Here is a 22,998-nt window from a genome sequence, read left to right as displayed (position 1 = left end):
TTAGGGAGATCAGACCTTATCTGACACAAGATTCCACACAACTTCTTGTACAGGCCATGGTTATCTCCAAGCTGGACTATTGTAGGCCTAATTCACTGTTAGCTGGCCTACCTGCTTGTGTAGTAAGATCGTTACAACTATTGTCTGTCATAGGGTCTGTTGGTGTTGTTTAACTGTGTCCTCTTCCCAACTGGTCCTGCTGTGTGTGTGTGTGTGTGTGTGTGAGAGAGAGAGAGTCTCACTCTGTGTGTGTGTGTGTGTGTGTCTCTCTGTGTGTGTGTGTGGTGTGTGTGTGTGTCTGTGTCTGTGTTTGTGTGTCTGTATGTGTGCGTGTCTGTGTGCGGGAATGTTGTCTTTCTGCACTTGCTATTCCCACACAAAGTTACAAAATTTTTACTTTTCAAGCACTTGCACCTGGTGAAATAAGCATCAATAATGATCAAAAATCTTGTTTCTATTTTTGTTACGTTGTTTACTCCTCATTTTCTCACAAAAAACAAAAATCATTCATGTGGTATAGTGCAATACACCTCCTGCCCAGTTAGTGCCACTATGCCACCTATGTTATTCAATATGAACGTCTGAAGTAGAGAGAGAGAACAATGCATGAAGAAGTCTAATAATGTGGTGGGTCCACCAGACCCGGGAACATTGGCTGAGTAACAAAAATATGAACACCTTACAAGGGTTAAAGGAGATAACTGAAAAGTGTAGACAGACAGACCAGTCACACACACATTCCCCGGAAAAAATGATGGAATGTTGTTGAGCTTTCTGAAGATCATTGTTTGAGGTAAGGCCTACAGCAGGGGTGTAAAAGTCATATTAGGCAGTAGGCCGGATTTGTTGGCGTGAGACATCATGATATCAGAGTGTTGTTTGATGATATACTTCTTTACTATACACGCTTGAGCAAACAAGTACTTCCTGAGGATGGTTTATAGTGCTAGGTTTAATCAATTTATCAATTCATGAAAATACTGCCTATTGCACATTGTTGAAAAGCAAATGGATGTTAATATCTTTTTTTCCCCTAATTTTCCTTTCCCAAAACTCTTGGGGGGCCGTATGAAACTTGCTGGTGGACCTGATCTGACCCCATGGCCTTATGTTTGACATCCCTGGCCTACAGTGATCCAATGATCAAGCTCAACCTCCAGGCCTGTGAGCTCATCACCAAGTCTTGTGAGCACCCTGACCTATGGTTATTGTTATGGGATTTGGCTGACACTTTTGTCCATGGGACTTACAAATAAAAATAATATAATAGTTAAAATGAACAGTCATTACAATTTTTGCATTCATGCTTTGAAAATGAATAAATAAACCATGCCCAAAAAAAAAAAATGAACAGTCATAAGAACCGCTTAATTAACTAATTGTACACTGAACAGACATGTCTTTATACCCTTCTTGAAAGACCCAAATCTCTCACAGGAACGGAGAGCACTGGGCAACTCATTCCACCAACAAGGAACCACTGAGGAAGATCACTTCACAGAGATCACTTTGCCTGTCAAGAGGACACTGCCACTGAGCAGGGAGGCTGGAGCCCTTCATCTGAATACTGTGAAGTTAAGAGAAACTCACAAGTCTTCTGTTACGTTTCAACTCTTTATTTAACTTCTTGCAAAGATGTAGCACCAACACTTAGAGTTAGCTCTACTGTGGCAGACTAATACCCATAACATCAGATATAGGGCACATAACATATCATGTTGTATGTGTATTTGTATTACTGCGCATCACTAAATAGACCCCTACAACACAAATAGTCTGTTACAACGTGACTCAGCCCCAACCTGCTCTGACCCCGGGCATGACCCAGTTTCATCCCAGCTTGGGTCAGTCCATTGTGCTGCTTTGCTCACCGCTGCATCCTTCAGGTGAATGGCATCACTTCAGCAACTCCCTGCACTTTCTGCTTCAATAGCATCAGTGGTCCATCACTTAAGACCACTTACAGTAATACCCTTATAAACTAGAATGCATTATTCAGGGCTCAAGGCTCTTTATGCCGAAATTCAGATCTAAGAGTTGAATATTAATATAGTTTTTAGAATTTCTGATGACTTAAGTATACAGAAATTTACCTTGCAGTAAACCCTGGTTATTTTTCTACGCTCCATAGGCCTACTTTAGTAAAAAAAAGTCTAAAAACACATACAAGAAGCCTAAAAGCCTAAAAACTAAAACACCTACAAGAAGCCTGCAAAAAGAAACTAAAAGACAAGGGAAAAAGGAGAAATAGCTTTTAGCAAAAAATCAAAAAAATGTCTATGAGTTTTGTTGCACCATAATTTAACATGATTGTGGACATAGTTTGAAGGCTTGTGATGTATGGCTTGTCTGCATTGTTTTGGCTGTAGACAATACAAAGTGGCCTGGAGAATATGCATTTCTTAGGACAAGTGCAGAGATCATCCTGTCCCAGATGTGATGAGGAACAAAATAGTACCTCATAAGGGAAATAAACATTACCAATTGAAATGAACTAAGATGTTCTAAATCAAGAATCTCCAACTTTTGTTTCTCCAAGAGCTACGTTGACAAGCTACTTTGATAGCCTAATGTTTTATATTGGTATAGCATGCATTCCCATCTCCGCCAAAACAGCTGAATAAGCTTTGTATGCATTTTAACACTCGTTTCAACTCCTTCACCTTCTGTGTGAATTTGATAGGATTTTTTACAGGTTTACCTGCTGTGACTGTGTTACTCAGAAACAAGTGGGGAGCTAGTTTGTGGGCTTGGAGACCACTCTAAATGTGCAAATACATTGCTGCAATACTATAAAAAGGCAGCAGATGGCATATGTGAGTAGGTCCACAATGAGAGGGATCGAATAAAGATCAAAGGAAAATTTGTGAAAATCGGCTTTTGAATTCAAAATAAGGGGATGTCTCCAAATAACATTAGCTGGCTGCTCCGATTCTTGTCAGATTTCCAAGAACCACAAGGTAGCCATTGTGTGCCCACAATATCTTAGGTCTCATGTGTTTCTGTTGACTTGAAATAAGAAATGGGGGACTTTTTTGTCCACATTGATCTTTGTATGTGAGTTTGGGTGAACCAATTAGTGGTTTAAAACCTTCACCAATCTGGCGCCTGATACCACACCTGAAGCTAAATGCTTTTTGTTCTTTGCGCCACTTAAGAATCTTCTGCCTGCACTGAACCTCTGACTGTAATATCAAAAGGCCTTTAACAGTATAGGCATCTGTTCACTTAAGTACTATTCACATAGGAAGAGAGGGAAGTATCAAGGTGTCATCAGCAGTACTGTTAACCCAGACATGGGTATTTATTTTTCCATCCAAGATATTGTAATGATAATGATGAACAAACCCAGTTCATTTTTTTCCCCTCAGTCCTTTTGTGTCAAACACCTACTGGCAGAATGCTTTACAGTAATACAAAAGAAAAAAAATAACTGTCTTTAACATAAAACATTCAAATATTTTCCAAAAACTGACAAAAAAACTCCCAAATAAATTGGATTTGTATTTCTTCACGTTATATTGAGGGTCTTTTTATGTTTATTTTGCCCCAAAATACATGGCAACATCTGAGGCAAACCCTCTTGAAAAAATCCCAATCTGAAAACATGGGTTCAACCTTGGTCAGCATGTGTGCCGTTAATCCATAAACTCAACCCAAAATGACCCATTTATACAGGATGCCATTTTTCCACTGTGTAAAACCCCCCATCTTCCAATAACAATAGTCACATTCTAACGGTGTCATTAACCATTTTTCTGTCATAGGCTATAGATATATTAGCCTACTGGACCAGTTTTCAGTAAACCAAACTTACAGGAGAACAAAGATGGCAGTATAAAATCACATATACATTTATAACATGTTTTTGACAATAATGTCATGCAACCATGAATGTATAGCTATATAGTGTTATTGTGCATAGACGGATAAGGCAGTGGTGCTTCTCATTTTGAGGAAAGGGGAGGTTATTGTTCTTTTTTTCTGTGAGAAAAATATCTTCATTGAAATCAGACAAACTTAAACTGTTTACCCCATTTTTTTTTCATTCATTGACAAAAATAGCAATTTTATATATTCAAATATTCATTTTTTACAATATATATATACCACATGTTAGCATATTTGTGTGAATATAAATATATACACACATGCATATAAACCTATATTTTTGACATAAAAAGGCTTAGTGGACAAAATAACCTCTTAAGTTGCCAGACCAAACCAGATGAAATTATCTTAATAAAAATGACAACAGTAGACACTGTACTGTAAGGCTAAAAATAAAAATCATCTATTCGGCAGCAATGGCACAAGTAAATGGATGGAACAAAGGTATTACAAAATTTCATATCAACACTCAAACATTTAAATGTTCAAAATAAACTTAATAACAATTCACAGGAAAATAAAGGATTCATATTTAAAGACACTCTCCTTCTTGTGTCTAACTTTTTTGTGCTTTCCCCTCAGTAACTTCCTTAAAAAAATATTCCAATGTTAAATCTCAAACACAAAGGTAAAACATGTCATTCTGTGGTCATGACAAAAGTAATATGGTTCTGGTGTAGTTTCTCAAATGCATGGTTTTAGAGTTAGAGAAAATTGACAGGATTCAAACATGGCTTAGCAGTAGACTATAATTTCAGAATTATTAATACACATTTTAACACACTTGCAGCATAAACAAGAATCAGAAAGTCTTCTAACCATAGCTTAATTGCTCCAGTTACCTGTTACTATGCCGGTTTGTCTACCTGGCAACAACCAATCAATTCCACCTTCTCAAATCGAATGAAAGGGATATACAGACACATATCACCACCCACAACATTAATTTGAGTGCAAAGCAGAGGAATACTCGAGCATATCATAAGGTTACATGCATTCAGTTCTTGATTGGGTCTCATGATGTTCGTGATGAGAGCCTAACTGTTTGTGTGTATATTACATCTTGCCAGTTTAATAAGAGAATATAATGTTGCTGTCTATGGGAGGTCAGTTTTACCTCATGTTCTAAAACCAAGGATTTGTCAAAACACACACATAGAAAGGTTTCTTTAACAATTCTAATTAAATGGGGTTTTTTTTAGGTTTACCATTGGAGTATTATTCTGAGGAAATAAACTGACGAGTATAGACTTCAGTAAGCCTACAAGCCTGCAACAGAAAATCACTGCAGAGCCAAAAATCTACTCGCAAGGTTAACAGCAACCTGTAATAGACCACAGAATCACAAAGGCCACCTATCTAAAGGCAAAGGGGCTCTCTCCCACACCCCTTAAATACTTTTTGTCTTCCAACATGTCACAGCATGTCACCTGCATGAAATCAATCAGCAAATGGGGGTTCTCTTGTGAAGTAACAATAAAGAAACACCTAACCATCTGTTATGCCTCTTTTTTTCAGTCAAGTTTAACACTATCATTGTAATACACAATAACAACAGAAAACAGTAATATACAATACGGAAGAACTATACACAAAATCACCGAGACCTGTGGACAGCACAAATTTTCAGCCTTTCCCGATACTGAGGGACATTGATAATTTCTTTTTAAAAATATTTTTATTAATATATTCATTTTTGCTATATTTCATTCTTGGCTCCAAGTCTACTGAAGCCTTCTTTTTTCTTGGGAATGCTCACATCATCTGTGAAAACAGATCAGCTTGGCTGGTTGAAATAAGGTGACTATCCAGCAGACCCAGAGATGAAGAGAAAACATCTCATCTCATCCGTTTGACCTGTCAATCGTGTAGCAGAGTCCTACTATTTTGTATGTCAGTTGCTGTGGATGTGGATTCCACCCTCTCTGGTTTAATGTTCCTAATTGGTCAGTTTTGAGTGAAAAGCTCCAAGGATCCTCAGTGTGCAGGTCCATGCTGGGGAAGGAGTGGTTCTGAAGTGGCTGGAGCTCAGTCAAGATCCCAGGGGCTGTCGGGAGTCGTTGGGTTCTCACATGTGGAGGACTTCAAAGAGAAGCAGAGACAAAAAGACAGGAGATAGGAGAAACAGATGGAGATGCGGCAGATAGAAACTGCAAGGAAAGACAAGAAAAAAAGGCAGAAAAAATGTTCCCATAATTCCAAGTTCCAGCCTTTGACAAATCAAGAGATGCAAAGAGAGAAGTTTGAAGTGATGCCCAAATCAATATAACCCAATTACAAGTCCCCTTTTCCTCACTTCTCATCAAACACATTCCGCTAACAGTCAGTGAGTAATAGGGCAGCGATGGAGATAATAATGTAAACTGAAGAAAACACAAAATGGCAACAAGAGGAGCACATGGATGTGTATGTCTGTGTGTGTGTGTGTGTCTGTGTGCCTGTATGTGTATGTACCTACATCTTGTGAGAGGAGAGGCCATGAATTTTATCACAGAAATGCATCTGAATTAAATCTGAATAGAGAGAGGACTAACGTTACCCTGACAACCTAGAAGTCAACCTAGGCATGCCAAGCAATGGCATAGGGTGTAATAATTGGGTTCTGAAAATCAACCCATTGAATTAAAATTTCACCAAGTGCAGCACTTTTCCTCCCATAAGCCACTGTGGCTAAAATAATGTATGCTGGAGCATATGAATTCTGGGATATGGAGTAAGTAGACTGGGCATCATTCAGAGAGCTAGAAGTGAGGGAGAGTTTAAGGAGTCAGATGACTGATCACTACTGCTGGTCCACTGGTTAGCGCTGGCCCCGCAAGCTCCCTCTGGGTAGCTGAACACAAATGAAGATGTATATGAGGGGTTGTAGCAGCCGGCGTCTGGGTTGTTACCACCACCACCAGCAGCAGCAGTGGCAACAGGACATGGGCTGCCCTGTGCCAGCTCAACTTGCCCATAGAAAGAACTAGAAAAGGCTACCTCCTGCATCATCCCTGGCTGCGGCTGACTTGCTGCCTGCTGCGTCTGCGTGGACGTCTGGTGGTGCGACGAGTAGGCAGGGGGCAGGTAGAAAGAGTCCTCCTTCACAGTCAGGCCCACCACCGAGACGGCGGTGGTCAGTGGCGGGTGGACAGGTGTCTGCTGGAGAGGCACTGATGGCTGGTCCTGGTAGGGGATCTTGCAGCTTGGCTGGTGGGCCACCAGGACAAACTCCAGGCGCTCCTTCTCCTTCTGAAGCTCGGATATTTCCGCCTCTAGCTCGGCTTTCTCCTCCTCCAATATGTCTGTCTCCTGAAGGAATGGCAAAAACAGTGGTGTAGAGATAATATCCGAATTATTGGATTGTCATGCTTCAAGCAAACATTTAAAATAGAGGCGATAAAAGGACAGTTTTTGGACTGGAGCCTGTATTTCCTCCAAACAAGTGTCAGTATAATGTAAATCTATATTTCACAATAGCATCTTTATACAGTGTCTGAACTACTCATGAATTACAATGTTCCTCTATTACCAATCATGTAATATCAAGTATGTTTGAGTAATTTATGACGTATTTATGAATTCTACTGATGAACACTCTGGTGACTTGTGTGTGGTCATCTGGCAGAAAGAACGATATCACTTACAGACTGGAGCTGGTCTGTAAGCTCACGCCGTCGATTGCGGCACTTGGCAGCAGCTAGTTTATTTCGTTCCCGTCGTACTCTTCTTTTCTCTTCCTCCTCTGGTGTCAACTGAAAGTAAGACATTTGACATCACTCCTCTTCCCCCTTTCTTCAGCAACATGCATGCATAAACCCCCTCATATTTTAAACAAAATACAATCAAATACAACTTTGATCTGTAGGCCTCTGCTTTCATTAACTTGTCACAGACATTAGCATCTATGTTACTTGCAGTGATCCCTAAACATTTAGGTCAGACATACGCTCTCCTCCCGACTGCGTCGGCTGCGAGCCCGAGATGGACGAACTGGACCCGGAGTGTCAGAACTTGGTGGAGTGAATCCAGACCCAGAAGAGAAGCTGGGTCCCGGTAGATCATAAGGGTCCAGGGCCCCTGGCTGGGTCATAGTGGACGCCCCTGCGTCACTCTGGCCAGGGGCAACTGAAGAGACGAGTGTGGGTTGCACCATCCACTGCAGGTCTTGACTGGTGGTGATTGCGGTCACCGTAGGTACAAACGAACCTGGCATTTCCACCCCTGCTCCACTGCTAGCTGTCCCACTGCCAGCACCAACACCACTAGCAGTTGTTACACACTCCTGAGAGACACAGGAAAACAAGCAAAGAACCTTGAAAGCAGCACTGCAATTTTTTGCATCACTGAAACATTAAGGATATGTGGAGGATGAATAGCCTATTAAGTCACTGGTGTTATGGTTTAAATTATTATAGCTGATTAAAATACATTTTGATTAGCCTACTGCTAAATCTAAATGGGTAACAGCTCAGTTTATTCATGGCACAGAATATCATATGGAAATCTCATTTTATTCATATTTTAGATGTATCCACTTAATTGAATTATGTTCAGTAGCCTAGGCTAGGCTACTTTAACAACAACAAAATGATGCCGGTCCTAAAAGCTGAATAACGGCAATCTTATTTGGAATGATATTTAGAGATAAATATATGATAGCCTAAATCACGGATATTAAAGCAGGCTGCATCACAGTTAAAAATAGAGGCACATCCACTGGGTTACAAGGCCTACTACTACACAATACGCACACAGCCTTCTAAACATGTCCCAGCTTTATTTAGAACTGAGGCGATGCCAGCGTCAGTTTTTAAATTAATATTCATGTAAAACGTGTCAGGATCAATGACGTACAGCTTTGAGGAATACACAATAGCCAATCGCTGCTCTGGAGTAGTTCCTCTTTACTGCCTTTCTACTCCTCCCATCGTCACACCCACGGTGTTCCCCTTAGCAACCCGACGTAACACTCCAAAATAGAACGCATTTACGTCATAGCGCAGCCTGAAACGCGAGCGAGGACAGCGAGGGTGGTGTGTACGTACACTACGTCGGAGTTCCAGTCTAGTCATCCTACCTTGTGTGTTTAAAGCCTATGAAGTTGCGAAGCGCGACTTGTATGAAGATTAACAGATAAGTTAACATACCTGGAAAATGTTTCTCTCAATTTCACAAACAACATCTTGCTACTCTTGAAACAAAAATATAAAATTGATGAACTGTATAGGCTATAGCCTACTGTAGCCCTAGGCCTTTATTAATGCTATCCATGTAAGCTGCCAACGCACTGCTTTACTATGAAGTGTGCAACTCTTGCAAACAGTAGGGTAAACCTACAGAGAAGCTAATGTAAGTGTAAAATTATGCAACAAACGTTCGCTTTTAAACAGTGACCAGTCTCGATGGCAACAGGAAACATACCACATGCATATCAGACAAAAAAAAAACTCACTTGAGGAGGAGCGCTAGTGGTCGGCGGGCTCCCGAAGGAGTCCACAGATGACAGGTACTCAAGAGAAGGAGAGGAACTTCCACGGGAGCCGGTATCAAGGTCTCCGGGGAACCCTTGGAACATTTCCCCGGCGGAGCCGAGAGACACCGGGACACCTAGCCTATGATTATAGGTGTAAATGTGATGAGAACGCCCATTATAAAATAAAGAAAGAGAACTCAACATGCACTAAGTCGCGAACACTTAGCCTACACATTAGCTTCAGCAGTGTAACGTCTTTGGTTTTCGCAACAGTCACATTATCTCTCTTGCATATAACTTAGGCTACTTACCCTGACAAATGTTCTTCAAATTCTTTGTCAAGATATATTGGCTTTATTTCCGAAAAGTTGCAACCCAAAAGGCAATCCAATTTCCTTGCTGAATCAATCTCGCTCAAAATTCCAGACCCTCTGCGATAACGTCCCTTCGCATGAAAATAAGACATCCGTTTCAATGTCCGCGGTATTTCTTCTCAGAATCTCTTCTCTTAAAACTCCATAATATTCCGCGAGTTGTGTCTGTGCAAGCATATGATTTCAATGTTCTGTAGCGGTTCAACTATGAATGAAAGTGTGTGAGAGCGCTGGAGTAAGCCTATTGTAAAGTAGTATCCTCTAGTCCCGCCCTCGGGATTTCCGAAGTGACGTACATACCCAAATATGGTATTGTCTAGCTTTGTTTTGTTTTCTGTATCCTAGGTAATGACGTTGAGGGAATCCCTCTCCGATCGAGTACTCGCTGGCAGAAATAGCTATTTTTCTACCACGGCAGTGATATATATGACTATTGTCTTAGACACTATTAAGTAATAGTCTGACTTATTATTATCTTAAAATCCAAAAATATAGTCTATCCCACGAGCCTGGAAAAGAATGTAGCATTTAAATGCATCACCGGCCTAACAATAACATTCTCCCCTGAAACATATTTTCCCACAAATCAGTAATAAAGAAAGTTGGTCGTGAAAGTATGTCTAGAGTAATATTTCATGTTAAGGGGCCGAGATTGATCTCTCATACCCAAGGTTAACGTAGACTATATAAAAATCCCAAATAAAAAACAACCAATTGCAAAATGCAATTTCTATTGAACAAAGGGAATGTAGCCTAGGATATCCCTATGTTGACATTATGTGGGAAACTGCTTGCTGGGCTACTCTTCGAGAGGAGGGCAGTCTTGAAAATCAGGAACTCCCACTGTAAATGTCCAAACAAAAATTCTCCCAGGCCACTCGACGAGGACTTCCCTTGTCTGAACTTGCATAGCTTTGGGAACTACAGTAAATGGATAGCTCCATCCGTCAACCTTGGATGTCACCTAATAGGTAGGCCTATGTTCTTCGAAGAGGATAGATAGATAGATAGATAGATAGATAAATAGATAGATAGATAGATAGATAGATAGATACTATTTTACAAAGCAAGGGGATTTCTTCGGTAGCCTAGGACATATGGACTGTCGTGACGAGTAGGCTACAAAAATGCTGTCATTGGAAGCATCATCAGCTCATGATTCATTCATTGCCATACATTTATGTGGGAATTAAAGACAATCTGTACAGTGGGAGTTCGCACGGGGGCTAATGAGAGACATACGACAACACAATCTGGAGACATTACAAAAACCTTATAATAAAATGTCATAGTGAGGACATGCTGAACCAAGTTTGGGCGCGAGGAACGTATGAATTACTCAGCGACAGGACGTCAGCAATGATGAGTTTTCTGTCCAGTACTCGGAGATGAGTAATATCGCTACCAGATTTTTTTATATCTAATTTAAAACTACAATTCCATAGCGACCTTTTGCTAATCTGCTAATTATCGCTGATTTAACATTACCTTGCTAGCAGTGTGTGTGTGTAGGCTACACTAACGTTAACGTTATCGCTAACTTACTTGCTAGTGACAGGACTAGAATAAATAACACTACGAATACCCTCCCGTCTGTACAATATCTCGCTAGCTGATTGTCTCATATGTGTGTGAACTATTCAACTTTGTACATAAAGTAAAACAAATGCGAAAACATGTGGTCGTGTCAGCTTAAAGTTACAAAACCATGCTATGCAAGTGTGGTTCTTCCATTCTGCATAATATGTGTATGGCTTTCCGTCGCCTTGGAAACGCCGTTCCAGCACGTCTGACGAAGGACGTTCAGATTTTGGTCTTTTTTGTGTTTTGTTGCCTAGCAACTGGTTTCCGTGGTAACTGCAAGGGGAGGAGACACATGAACCGAGGCCTGTTCTGTCTGTTGTTGCCTACCGGCCCGTGTTTGATAAGAGCAGAATCGAAGATCAAAGTTGAATGCAGGCGACTGTAGGTCTGAGACACTGTTTTATTTCTGTGCATTTTATGCGGAATTTTTGGACGGAAGGCCAAAATAATACTGAAAGTGTAAATTATTTGTTTGTTTATAGGAGAGCAATTCGCTGTCATCGCTTAGCGTAAAGTGTTAACGTTAACGTAAAGTTGAGCATTAACGTTAGCTAGCTGTTTTTAAAGTGTGAACACTAAGATAACAGTAAGAAAACATCGGGTTGCGAGTATTGCTTGTTAACAGTTAGCTAGAAGCTACTTCAGCGAATAGCGTGGCCCAATGTCGATAATGCTAACGTTACCGTTAGCATGATACTCTAACGTTATGCTAACATACAACAATTCGTCTCGACAGCTAACTTTAACGTTAGCTTATCTTGTTATGTGAGATTATTAAAGGCAAGGGGTATCTGGTTATTGGACATGTGTGTGATATATTTGCCAATTGATACGTTGACAATAGTTATTATCAAGGTAACGTTAGCTATTCACTGTGTTATTAACGTTTCATTGTACTACATAGTAACCGACCTATCATTGTGTTGGCTAAATAACTTGTGCGTGGTAATGTTTGGCCAGCCAACAAGCAACGTCAAACATGTATTTTCTCGTTTCCGGTTAAGGGATAGTTCCTAGAAAATAGTTATACTGTAAACACTTACCCTAAATGCACGTTTGTTATTCAAGCATAGAATCTGTCACTACATGAAAGCATTTTGCCAGGTGTTATGTACCATTTGTTTGGGGGGATTGCAATGTTGATACAGTGCCTAGCAACAACCCATGCCCATGCTTTATGTTATGTAGTTTGCAACGCAAATGCAAATTTGATCAGTTAGGGCTGCATTTAGGCTCTATCACTCCAAACAAAAAGCATGCAAAGCCTAAACAGTTCTCAACGAATGCAAGTAGGCCTAATCTACCTTCCACTGATAGATTACGAACACTTGACATTTAGAAGGAACGGTTTTTGGAATATTTTCCTGGATAAAATAGGTTATTGTAATAGCACATATATATCTTGCTATATGACAATATTTTCACCAAGTGGCCCGTGCCTCTTGATTGACAACAAAACAAAATAGAACGCAAAAAATAAGGCCCTTGAATAGGTAGAGAAGATTAGACTCCACAGGGTGTGTTGTGCTCAGATTCAGTGGACTTGTTCATCGAGCTATCCCCAAAGTCCCCCAAATCCAGCAAAACCCCCTTTCCATTTGAACAGCCTGCAATATGGGGGAATGTGATTTTTGATTTTAGCCAGATGTGTATGGGTTAGGGAATGTGTGTGATGTTCATCAGAAGGAACAGTTCAGCATGTCCTGTTTGAGTACCTTAATGTAGGTGTGGTGGAGCGAGGAGGTGCAGGAGGAAGGTTGCCCAGAGTTTCACCAGGCTACAGTATTGCAATATGAAGGGGCCATTTGGAGATTGTGGTCCTTTCTTTTCTTTTAAGGATATATGTTTTTAATTCTTGAATTTAACTCAATGGAATGGTAGGAGCATTAGGTGGCGGTATGCACTTATCACATTTTGCAGCCCTACCACCAATAAAAATGGACAAAGATTAAAGGATAATGGCAGATCCCTACAGTTGGGCAGAGGTATAGGGATAAGCCTTTTACGGTCTGACTCACTTGCAGTTTAATTGTTCTGACACTGTTCAGGTGTCCAAATCTGTAGCAGCCAGGAAACAGGTTTTTTGTTTTGGTCCAAGACATGCCCAGACAGATCTGCCCCTGCCCCACATGCTTACCTTGGAGTCCTACAACACCAAGGTGGCTAATGAGCAGTGACTTGTGGGTACTTTATTTTATCATATTGATTTTAATGTTTTTAATACCGCTAATGTTGATGACCCTCAATTGTGGCACATGTAATAGTATCTCAAAAAAAAATCTATATTTTTCTTGTTCAACCCCCAACCTCCACCCCTTCCACACACACACACACACACACGTTAGTGAGCAGTCAAATTTGTGCTGACCAGCCGGAGAGTAATTTAGTAATTTGTCTATCTATTCAGATATCCCGATTGGAAATGCCTGTTTGTAACAAGTTATCAGAGGCCTTCACCCTTTGCTGTGCAAGAATGACAGAAATGACTGTGTGGACTTGTATTTAGTTAGCCTGGGTGTTCCCATGCTGCCTTGCGCGCGATTTGATTCACGCTGCTAGGGCAACCTGGAGACCATGGAGCAAATTTTCGCCTGAGATAGGGGACCAATCACAGAACAAGGGGGAAAACAAGACGATGATGAGCTATGCACAGACGCATTTGATAGACATCCGTGGCACCCAATAAACGGATCTGGGCATTTTTTTCAAATACGAGAAAATTAACGTTTGGTTCCCAGACCACGTCTCATTGAGAAGTGGTGGCGCTAGCCAGGCTAGTGTTTAGTTGCCACCCTCAGATCAAGTCACTGCTTCCAGAGTGTACCACACAGCACATTTATCAGATTCATTTTAGGTGGTGAGATTAACATGGAGAGAGTTCATTTGAACAGAGAGCGTGTCATCATATTTAAAACCTTTGTTTACAAGAAAGATATGTGCTGTTCTTCCGAAAAGATTTGATTAATAGTTTATTATACCAATTTAATTTTATTTAATTTGTGGTTACGCCCCTTGGGAATCGGAAATGAAAGGAAGACCATTCTCAATCTCAATTCAGATTTGAGAAGTGGTCTAGTGTCAGCCAGACTATACTGTATAAGTAAAACAGCTGAATGAATCTTACAAGGTCCCCCAAGCAGCTTTGTGCTACTGGCTTCACAAAATATGCCATCCACACAGGTGATACGGTGACAGCTGTGGTCTGCACCATATATATAAATGGAGTAGTAAGGCTTCAGTGAGAGTTTCTCACGCAGCCTTGTGACTGGGCAGAGATGTATGCAAGAGCCTATTCCTTATGGAGCCAATATGCCCGTCTTCCAGAGCATTTTGTACACCGCTGTGTATTGAATTCTAGCACAAGTATGTGGTAATGTTATGTTCATGCCACATGGACGGGTATTTTTATAATGACATGAACTTCATGTTGTAATGCTGATAAACAATTCTGTTAGATCCCAGCAAATAGTTTTTAGGCTGGCTCAGTTGTGTGTTGTGAAGTGTTACTCTACCTTAACGCACTGTCACCAGGGGCAGGAATCAGTAGTCATCATTTTGAATCAGAGATAGTATATTGAGTCTACTTAAAATAAGAATGGTTTAGAACAATAAACATTTTTATTTTTGGATTGTTTTAGTAATACTGTGCTTATTACGGGAATGTATAGGCCATATTTTAAGCACAGAATTAACTTGTACCGAACTGCAATGAAAATGTGTTAATAAATAGTTTAATCTCCTGTTCCTTTTCAGTATCTATTCCATTATTTGTGTGTCATTGACTACTCTATTTATTTGAGTGGGACATTTTTTTGCATGCATGCAATATCACCAGTTAAGTATGACGACCACATAGATGTGGACCAAATAGCCTCTGTGATAAAGTTGCATCTTGTGACTTTAGAAATGGTAAGTCTAAATAAGACTAAAGGATTCTGTAACTGCTGATCGGAAAGTCTGGCACTTGGTCTATATTTGTGAAAACAAAGCTAAAAGACCAAAAGTGAAGTATGATTGTTGTAGGCTAGTTGAAAAAATCAACTAGGCCATCAAACTCCATTCATTGTTTGACTACATTGTCTGGGTACATGGAACAATCTCTTTGCCTTTATGACAGTTTGATCAAGTGTAGAAGACCTGGATTTTTATAAGACAACAGAGAATGTAACTTACAATGAAGAGTTCCTTTTATAGTTTGAGTAACACATAACCATCTTTAAGAGCATCATCATGTACATTTGAATAGCATCAAACAGTGGTTAAATACAGATTAGGAAACATCAGAGATCTGTCAGTTCAGTGATTACTTCCATCTGATCTGCTCATTGTGCTATCAAACAGTTTTACTCTGCACGTGACAAAATTGTAAATCTGAAGAGCATCATTTTAGAAGACACCAGAAATGCAGAACACGCATACACGTTGATACAGTTCTGGCCATTTACATGTACAGATGGCCTGTCAGGATGTGAGTGATTTCCCCTAACTGCATCTCACATATGCTTCCAAAAATGCAAGCCAATATATTTATATGTGGGCAACAGTGACACCTTGTGGTCTTTTTTTTAGTTCTGTACATGATGTGACGGTACACATCTGTCAATTTCAAACTTGAAAACGGTTTGATAAATGATAGGGAACTAACTGACATTTTAGAAAATGTTAGCAAATGACTCAAATTGTGCTAAAGTTCAGTTTTGTCAGATTAGTTGGAATCATATAGTTGAGTCGTTGTTTGGTGTCATCTCTTGACATTTCAGCACAGGATGATGTGGTGATGTATTCATTAAGATTCACCATATTTTTTGACAGTATGTCCAACACATTAGACTCACTCACTGAGTCAGTCTTTGCCCACCCTTCACGAGATAACATTATCCATATACTACAAATAAGCAGACAAAACATGCTGCTTGATATGTATTGTGGAATAAAGAATAAAAGAACACTGTACCAAAAGCCTCCAGGATGTCACCATGCACCAGAAAGGACATTTTTAATATCCTTTATTTAGAGTCCAACTGAGATTTAAATATCTTTTTTTTTTTTAATTAAATCCCTGGAGCAAATTGAAACAAAACGTGACTGCATTCATGACAACAAAACAGGCAAGATCACATAGACTCAGTCTAAAGGCAAGATAGACAGTCGCAATGTCTCAGTATATCTGATCATCCCCATTATGCACATCAGTTCTGATGACTTGTATCAACTCAGAATTATCCTCCAAGACCTCCATACAATCCATTGGCTAATGCTGCATCTGTTTGGTTGTTATGGCTTCATGACTTCCACAGCCCCCTATTCCTGAGACACCTACACCTACATGCTATTCACGGATGCTAATCTTGCCCCCACCCCCGACTTACAACAGCAGACTGCATCACTGCATGTCAAAAGTGGCCCACACTGGGACCAAGACGTGCGTAGTTAGTATGAGGAGAATCAGTGGACACAAGGAATATGACATCTGTCTGGGGTATTATTAAATCCTACATCTTATGGTTACTAAGACAAATTAATTTACATTTATTTGAGTGATGAGAGAAGTTATGTATATAGACATTAAATAAGTTAATAGGTTTGAAGTGACATTCATATATTTTTCCAGGTGCATTTTAATGCTGAGTCACAGTCACAGTATCAATGATTTTTAACTTTTTGTTCAAAAAACCCTTTTTGTCAAAGAAGTCATGCCAGTTATTCTCTAAATGAGATCACATTGTTTGCTTATGTGAATCAGGTCAAGGTTATTGATAGAATACATTGAAAAACCGCTAACCACAGTACAGATTGGATAATGACACACATTAAAAAATAAGTTGAATAAATATACAAACACAACCAAGCAAACAATAAAATGTGTACCCGTTGTCAGACCCAGGCCATGTAGTGTCCGTATAGTGCACATTACTGTATTTGTCATTAGGCAACGGTTTTATGATGCTGACCACTAATATGTCATTAAGCTTGTCCTATGGCTCCTGTCCTTAGACAGATGTGGTAATGTGGACTGGTATAAGCATACACAAAGACACACATCTTTCTTGATCCTTGATTTTCAAAAAATAATAATATTTCATCATATACTGAATACTAGAGTTGCGTCAAAGTAGGGCTGCTCGATTAGTTGTCTATTGAATTGATCACAACATGTTTTGGTAATCGTTAATCGGTTTGTGTAATTTTTTAAAGGAATTTACCTCAAAATTCTCTGATTTTACCTCTGATTTATTTTCTGCTTTACATGGGAGTAAACTTTATATATTTGGCATGTGGCTTAAACAAGGTATTTGAGGAAACGTTGTGCTTTGGGAAACATTCATCAACATTATTTTCACCATCGGCATTTTATCAATCAAACAATGACCCGATTAATCAGGAAAATAATCAACAGATTCATTGATTATTAAAGTAATTGTAATCGTTAGCTGCAGCCCTACTTCAGAGATGTCGGAGAAGGACAATTGCCAGTTTATATTAGGATCTTCCGGAGGTACATGTACTGTATAAAAGGGGCTGAGGGGGAAATGATTGAGACACATTGTTACTAGAAAGAAAGAGCGAGGAAGGGAGGGGGTGGACAGGAGATGGAGAGAGTGAGGGAGGGAGGGAGCGAGGGAGGGAGGAAGAGGACGAGTCTAGCGGAGGAGGAGGAGTGAGAGTGTGCGTGCTGACGCTGTGTGTGGCGTCAGTGTGTTAAGAATAGAGACGCTGCGTGCAGTGCTGCTGACACATCACCCCAAGTCACTCTCACACCCTCTGCAGTGTGGCTCGCTTCCCCCCCTGTGCATGAGAAGGGGGTGTCTGGGCAGATGAAGGTGTCAGTAGTATTACGCTGATCATCTGCCTTTATATTTAGCTCGTCAATATTGTTATGAGAGCACACATGGAGGATTTCTCTGCTGTATTCATGAATGTAATCCACAAAAATGCCAATTGAACGCTGCACTTTAATCTTGCGATGGAGGAGGCTTGTAGAAGCACAGGTTTTAGGTTTCAGCATATGACTTCAGTCCATCTGCTGTTTATAGCCTTAGTCTAAATAATCTAAATGCTCTCCAAACGGAATGAACCACACATTTTGGGTTGAATATGTTGTTTTGTTTATGCAAAAAAATCCAGATATGCCTGGAATGACTCATTTGTTTAAACCACAAACCTTGAATTTGGTGCAAATGTATAGTCTTTAAGTGCTTAAATCACAATAACCATTTTTATAACTATATAATATCTATAATATAACTTGTATGAGAAAACAGACATCACTGGGTAAATTAAAAAGTATTTATGTGTGAATTAATACTTGTATGTAGAGGTTACCAAGATTACAGGTACATGTAAAATTAAAGCAAAAATATAGCTGCAAGCAGCAATGTGGGGGCCAAGCAGTGCGCTATAGTAGGAATGGCATTGCCATGTCATGAGCAAGCACTCACAGCAAGGTTGATTGCAATTGGATAAAGAATGGCTGAGAAATAAGCTCATTTACTTTGTTACAGCGCCCCTAGAGGCCAAATTACACCAATGTCCTTTTGCGTTCTCACAATCAGCTACCATGTCCCTCTACCAAGTTTGGACTTCATACACCAAAGTGTTGCTGAGATGTGAGCTCACTTTCTTTATTACAGCACCCCTAGAGGCCAAATGAGACCACTTTCCTTGCATGTCCTCACAATCAGCTAATATGTCCATGTATCAAGTTTGGACTTCATACAATGAAGCGTTACTGAGATATGAGTCCACTTCCTGTATTACAGCGCCCCCTATAGAGGCCAAATGATGCCAATTTCCTACTGTGTCCTCACAATCAGGTTCCAAGTCCCTGTACCAAGTTTGGACTTCATACATCAAAGCGCTGCTAAGATAGGAGCTCACTTCCTGCATTGCAGCGCCCCCTATAGAGGCCACATGATGCCAATTTCCTAGTGCGTCCTCACAATCAGATACCAAGTCCCTGTACCAACTTTGGACTTCATACATTAAAGCATAGCCGAGATGTTAGCCCACTTCCTGTTTTGTGGCTTCATTGCCATATTTGATTGGCTGTCACGGGCAAACAAAAATGAAATTGAAAAATCTGACAAGTATCGTTTGTGCGGCTCGGGCAGAAGATCATCTCCGCCAAGTTCCGTGAAAATCGGATGAAATTTGTGAACGCTGAAACTTTTCGTAGAGTTTGGACTAAATCCAATATGGCGGAGGTCCAATATGGCGGAAAGTGACGTAATAGGAGTCATTGAACTTAGGTCGGTCCAAGGATTCCAACATTGCCTGATTTTTGAAAATCGGATTCACCGTTCAATGGTCACATGCGTGAATGCAATCCAGGTTCGACCCATTGGTGGCACTAGAGTGTTGGGCATAGAGTTCTGTAAATTGGTGAAAGTGATCATGGGACAGTGCTGAATCAGTGTGCCGAATTTCATAACTTTAGACCCAGCGGTTCAATTTTCGGCCAGATTTTGACCTGTTGGTGGCGCTAGACGGCTGGGTTTCGAGGTCTGTAAATGAGTGTGAGTGGTCAGTGGAGTGTCTAGAAACTTTCGGCCAAAAAATCTGCACTTTTTAGCCAGGCGTTCTATGGGCTGCCATAGACTCCAATGGCGGAAGTATAATAATAGGAAAAGCTAGTAACTCAATGGGTGCCTTCGTAGCTTCGCTGCTTGGCCCCCAACTAGTCTACTTTGTATATCATCTTCCTTCAAGGCCTGTCTCTGACATCTCTCTTCGAATTTGACCCAGTTGATGGTGCTTTACTATACTTGGCCAGGAGGAGGCGTAACCTTACGTAAGTGAATGGCAAGCTCAACAGACACGATCATTACTGCAGGTCGAGCAGAGGATACCATCTGCCTGCACAGCATGCTTCTGGAAATGAAGCATTTTTGATGGATGGACTATTCGTTATTCGTTATTCGACATGTTAAATAACATGTTTACAAATAAGAGATCAAGAAGTAGACAAAGATGCACCTTGACCTTGTATATGATATAGGGAGATAGGGACGGCCATTGTTAGGGGAATTTTACCATAGGAACACTGATATGCAATGCAATGCATATCCATGGTGAATGGTCGAAGGACGTACTTAAGAATTGTTTATGGGCTGTAGCCTTGCTTGTGCTGTTTAAAAACACTGTAATCTTTTCCAGGGTGTACATCAGAGATGTTGAGGTTTTGGACTGAAGTGTGTACCACTTGCATCATATACTTGAAGGTCATCAGTGCAGTGAAGTACAATTTAGTATTACAATAACTCTTATTAGCTATGAAATGAATGACATTTTATGGTTCAGGGAAATACGGTGATAGTAATGTATGCACTCTAGCCTTCTACCACATCCACCTATGCTTTTCAGAGCACTAGTTCAGGTGAACCAGATTTGCCTCACTGTTACGCGGATGATACTCAACTTTACCTGTCTTTCCCACCTGATGACTACTATTTCTGCTCAGGTTTCTGCATGCCACAGGGATATTTCGTCTTGATGAAAGATCAACACCTTGGTTTCACAATAGGATTGTCTGCTGGGTTTTTGTTACCTTACATCTCTGTCTCCAATACATTTGATGTCTGATAGTCTGAAGAGAGAGCTAACTACTCCAGTCAACAGAGGCGTGTTGAGGAGCATCGCCTTGTGAAAGTCTCTGCCCAAGCTTTCCTCGCTCCTGTGAATTTCACCATGCCAGCTGTCATGTTACCAAACTGCCATGTTCTCACACTCCGCAATTAGCCCCCGTTTCCAGCCGCCAATCCCCCCTTCCTCCTCCGTGGCACCGGCACCCCCTCTCTCACCCCCTATCTCACCACCTCCACCTCCTCCGTCAGCCTCCTCCTCCCCCTCCTCCACTGGCCCTCCCCCCCCCTGCTGCTCCGCGTGCCCATCTGGCCACCTCTCATGGGCATACGTATGGTAGGCACCAGGCAGGATGTGACCTTTTCTGTGTGGCATCGAGACTGGTTGACCATTGGCATGAGCAGGTCTGTATAAGGGGTGGAAAAAAAATATTTCTAAGAGTGAAATATGAAATGAACAGATTTGCATATTTTTAAAAAAATGTTAATGTTAATCAATTTTAACAAATTGTTGCAGTGTTCCCACAACACAAAGTGCTGTGTATTACACAGACTCGACTGTGTTTTAAAAGATGAAAATGTCAAATCAACAAAAAATACTGAGGATGCCATAACATTCTTGGGAATTGAGTGCATATGGAGCAGTGTCAAAGCTGATGATCAGCAGCATTTTTCAGTGTATATTCCTTCCCTGTGTTAGCACATGCACCACCAGAGGGCGCAAAAGCCCATGTGTACACAGACATTATTGATCTCCATGTTCTTTTACGATTGTCTTATAATATTGAGTCCAGTATCACAAGGTTCTGTTGTTGACAATAAAATATGTTCCTTCACAACTTCTAGAACGTGGGTCAAGCACACAGATATGTTTCGGCTCTTTCATCCTTGTTTGGCATCTGACAGCTTCTTTATCTCTTGAAAGGCCACCAATAGTATTAAGCAAGGCATGTGGTCAGCACGATCTGTACTTTCTAATCCTTCTTTCTAAGATAGGCCTCTCACTAAACAGGACATTTGTGTTATTAATGTTCAGCTTGCGAATATGCCAAATTGATACAAATAACATCTAATGTACTTGGATTTAATGGACAATGGATTTAAAAAGTATCTTCAATCAATTCAATCAATTTTCTGATGTACATTTCCCACTCACTAAATCCAGGTTCACGATCACACAGATTCTCAGCCTATGTCACAAAATATTAATGAAAACCTAATGAAAAAGTTGTTGGGAATTGTATGGTAGCACAAAACAACAATTAATTGGTACAGATTTAGGCACTCTGACATAATTTATTAGTTTCATCATTAATGTATTTTTGTGCCAATATTCCTCTTATCTGTTGTTGACAACGGGACTGCATGACACAGAGAAGAGACTTAAACTGGTGATACAGAAGACAACTTTATGAGCAATGTTGCTGGTCAATGTTCCTGAGTATTATAATTCTGGCACTTTCCCATTGACATTGCGCAACTATGTTTTTCTGAAAAACTTTTCAAATTGTTATGATCAGTAGGCAAATTGTTATGATCAGTAGACAAATTGTATCATCAGTAGGCAAATTGTTATGATCATCCAATCACAATACATGGAACTGACTATGTGGTTGACCAGCAACATTCCTCAAAAAAAAATTCACACGAGCTCAGAACAATCACTGATGCACCCATGGCTCACATGCTGCATAAATATTGGGTTGGTAAACCACAAGCAAATGTGGAGAAAAGATGGCCCACCACCACCATTACCATCAGAATGCCTAATAATCAGCTCTCTTTCCTGTCGAATCCTCTTTGGGCTGTCTCACAATAAGCAGGGATGTAAGAAGTGCTTCATTAGATAACAAGACCAACTCAACTACTTGTTAACTATACCAGTGATAATAAGAACTTCTTAATTGGTTGATGACCATGTCAAAGGCCAGTCTGTCTGGGGGTGGAGCAACTGCTGTTGCTTTGTGTCCAAGGGTTAGGTAAAGGCCCAACAATGGGACGGGAGCTCCTGAGAACACCCCCATGTCAGAATGTTTGGTGAGAACTGGTGGGGGGATGGCCAGTCGACTGCACTCTCACATTACAACGTGTGATTGGGCCTCACACAGATACC

General features: G+C 40.5%; 1 protein-coding gene across 3 annotated transcripts; it reads right to left on the bottom strand.

Annotated features, from left to right (window-relative positions):
- Positions 1–3,448: 3,448 nt before the first annotated feature.
- On the bottom strand, positions 3,449–9,920 carry fosb (FBJ murine osteosarcoma viral oncogene homolog B). 3 transcript variants are annotated; one of them, XM_076282579.1, is made up of 6 exons: positions 9,658–9,920; positions 9,326–9,485; positions 7,820–8,155; positions 7,518–7,625; positions 6,871–7,182; positions 3,449–6,724 (listed from the first exon to the last, which is right to left on the bottom strand). In XM_076282579.1, exons 1-6 carry the CDS (start codon positions 9,810–9,812, stop codon positions 6,692–6,694), a joined length of 1,104 nt encoding a protein of 367 aa, XP_076138694.1. In that variant the 5' UTR covers positions 9,813–9,920; the 3' UTR covers positions 3,449–6,691. The 3 variants fall into 3 exon arrangements, with proteins under 3 accessions (XP_076138694.1, XP_076138693.1, XP_076138692.1); XM_076282578.1 differs by having other exon boundaries at positions 3,449–5,973; XM_076282577.1 differs by having other exon boundaries at positions 3,449–7,182.
- Between the last annotated feature and the right edge of the window lie 13,078 nt (positions 9,921–22,998).

Source organism: Alosa pseudoharengus, unplaced genomic scaffold (assembly GCF_046254945.1).
Source record: "Alosa pseudoharengus isolate Yale_2024_CS ecotype anadromous, Long Island Sound unplaced genomic scaffold, YU_APseudo_1.1 YU_APseudo_1.1_scf_13, whole genome shotgun sequence".
Taxonomy (NCBI): domain Eukaryota; kingdom Metazoa; phylum Chordata; class Actinopteri; order Clupeiformes; family Clupeidae; genus Alosa; species Alosa pseudoharengus.
Note: the sequence above shows the minus strand (reverse complement) of the source record. Positions and strands in the feature narration are given on the sequence as shown.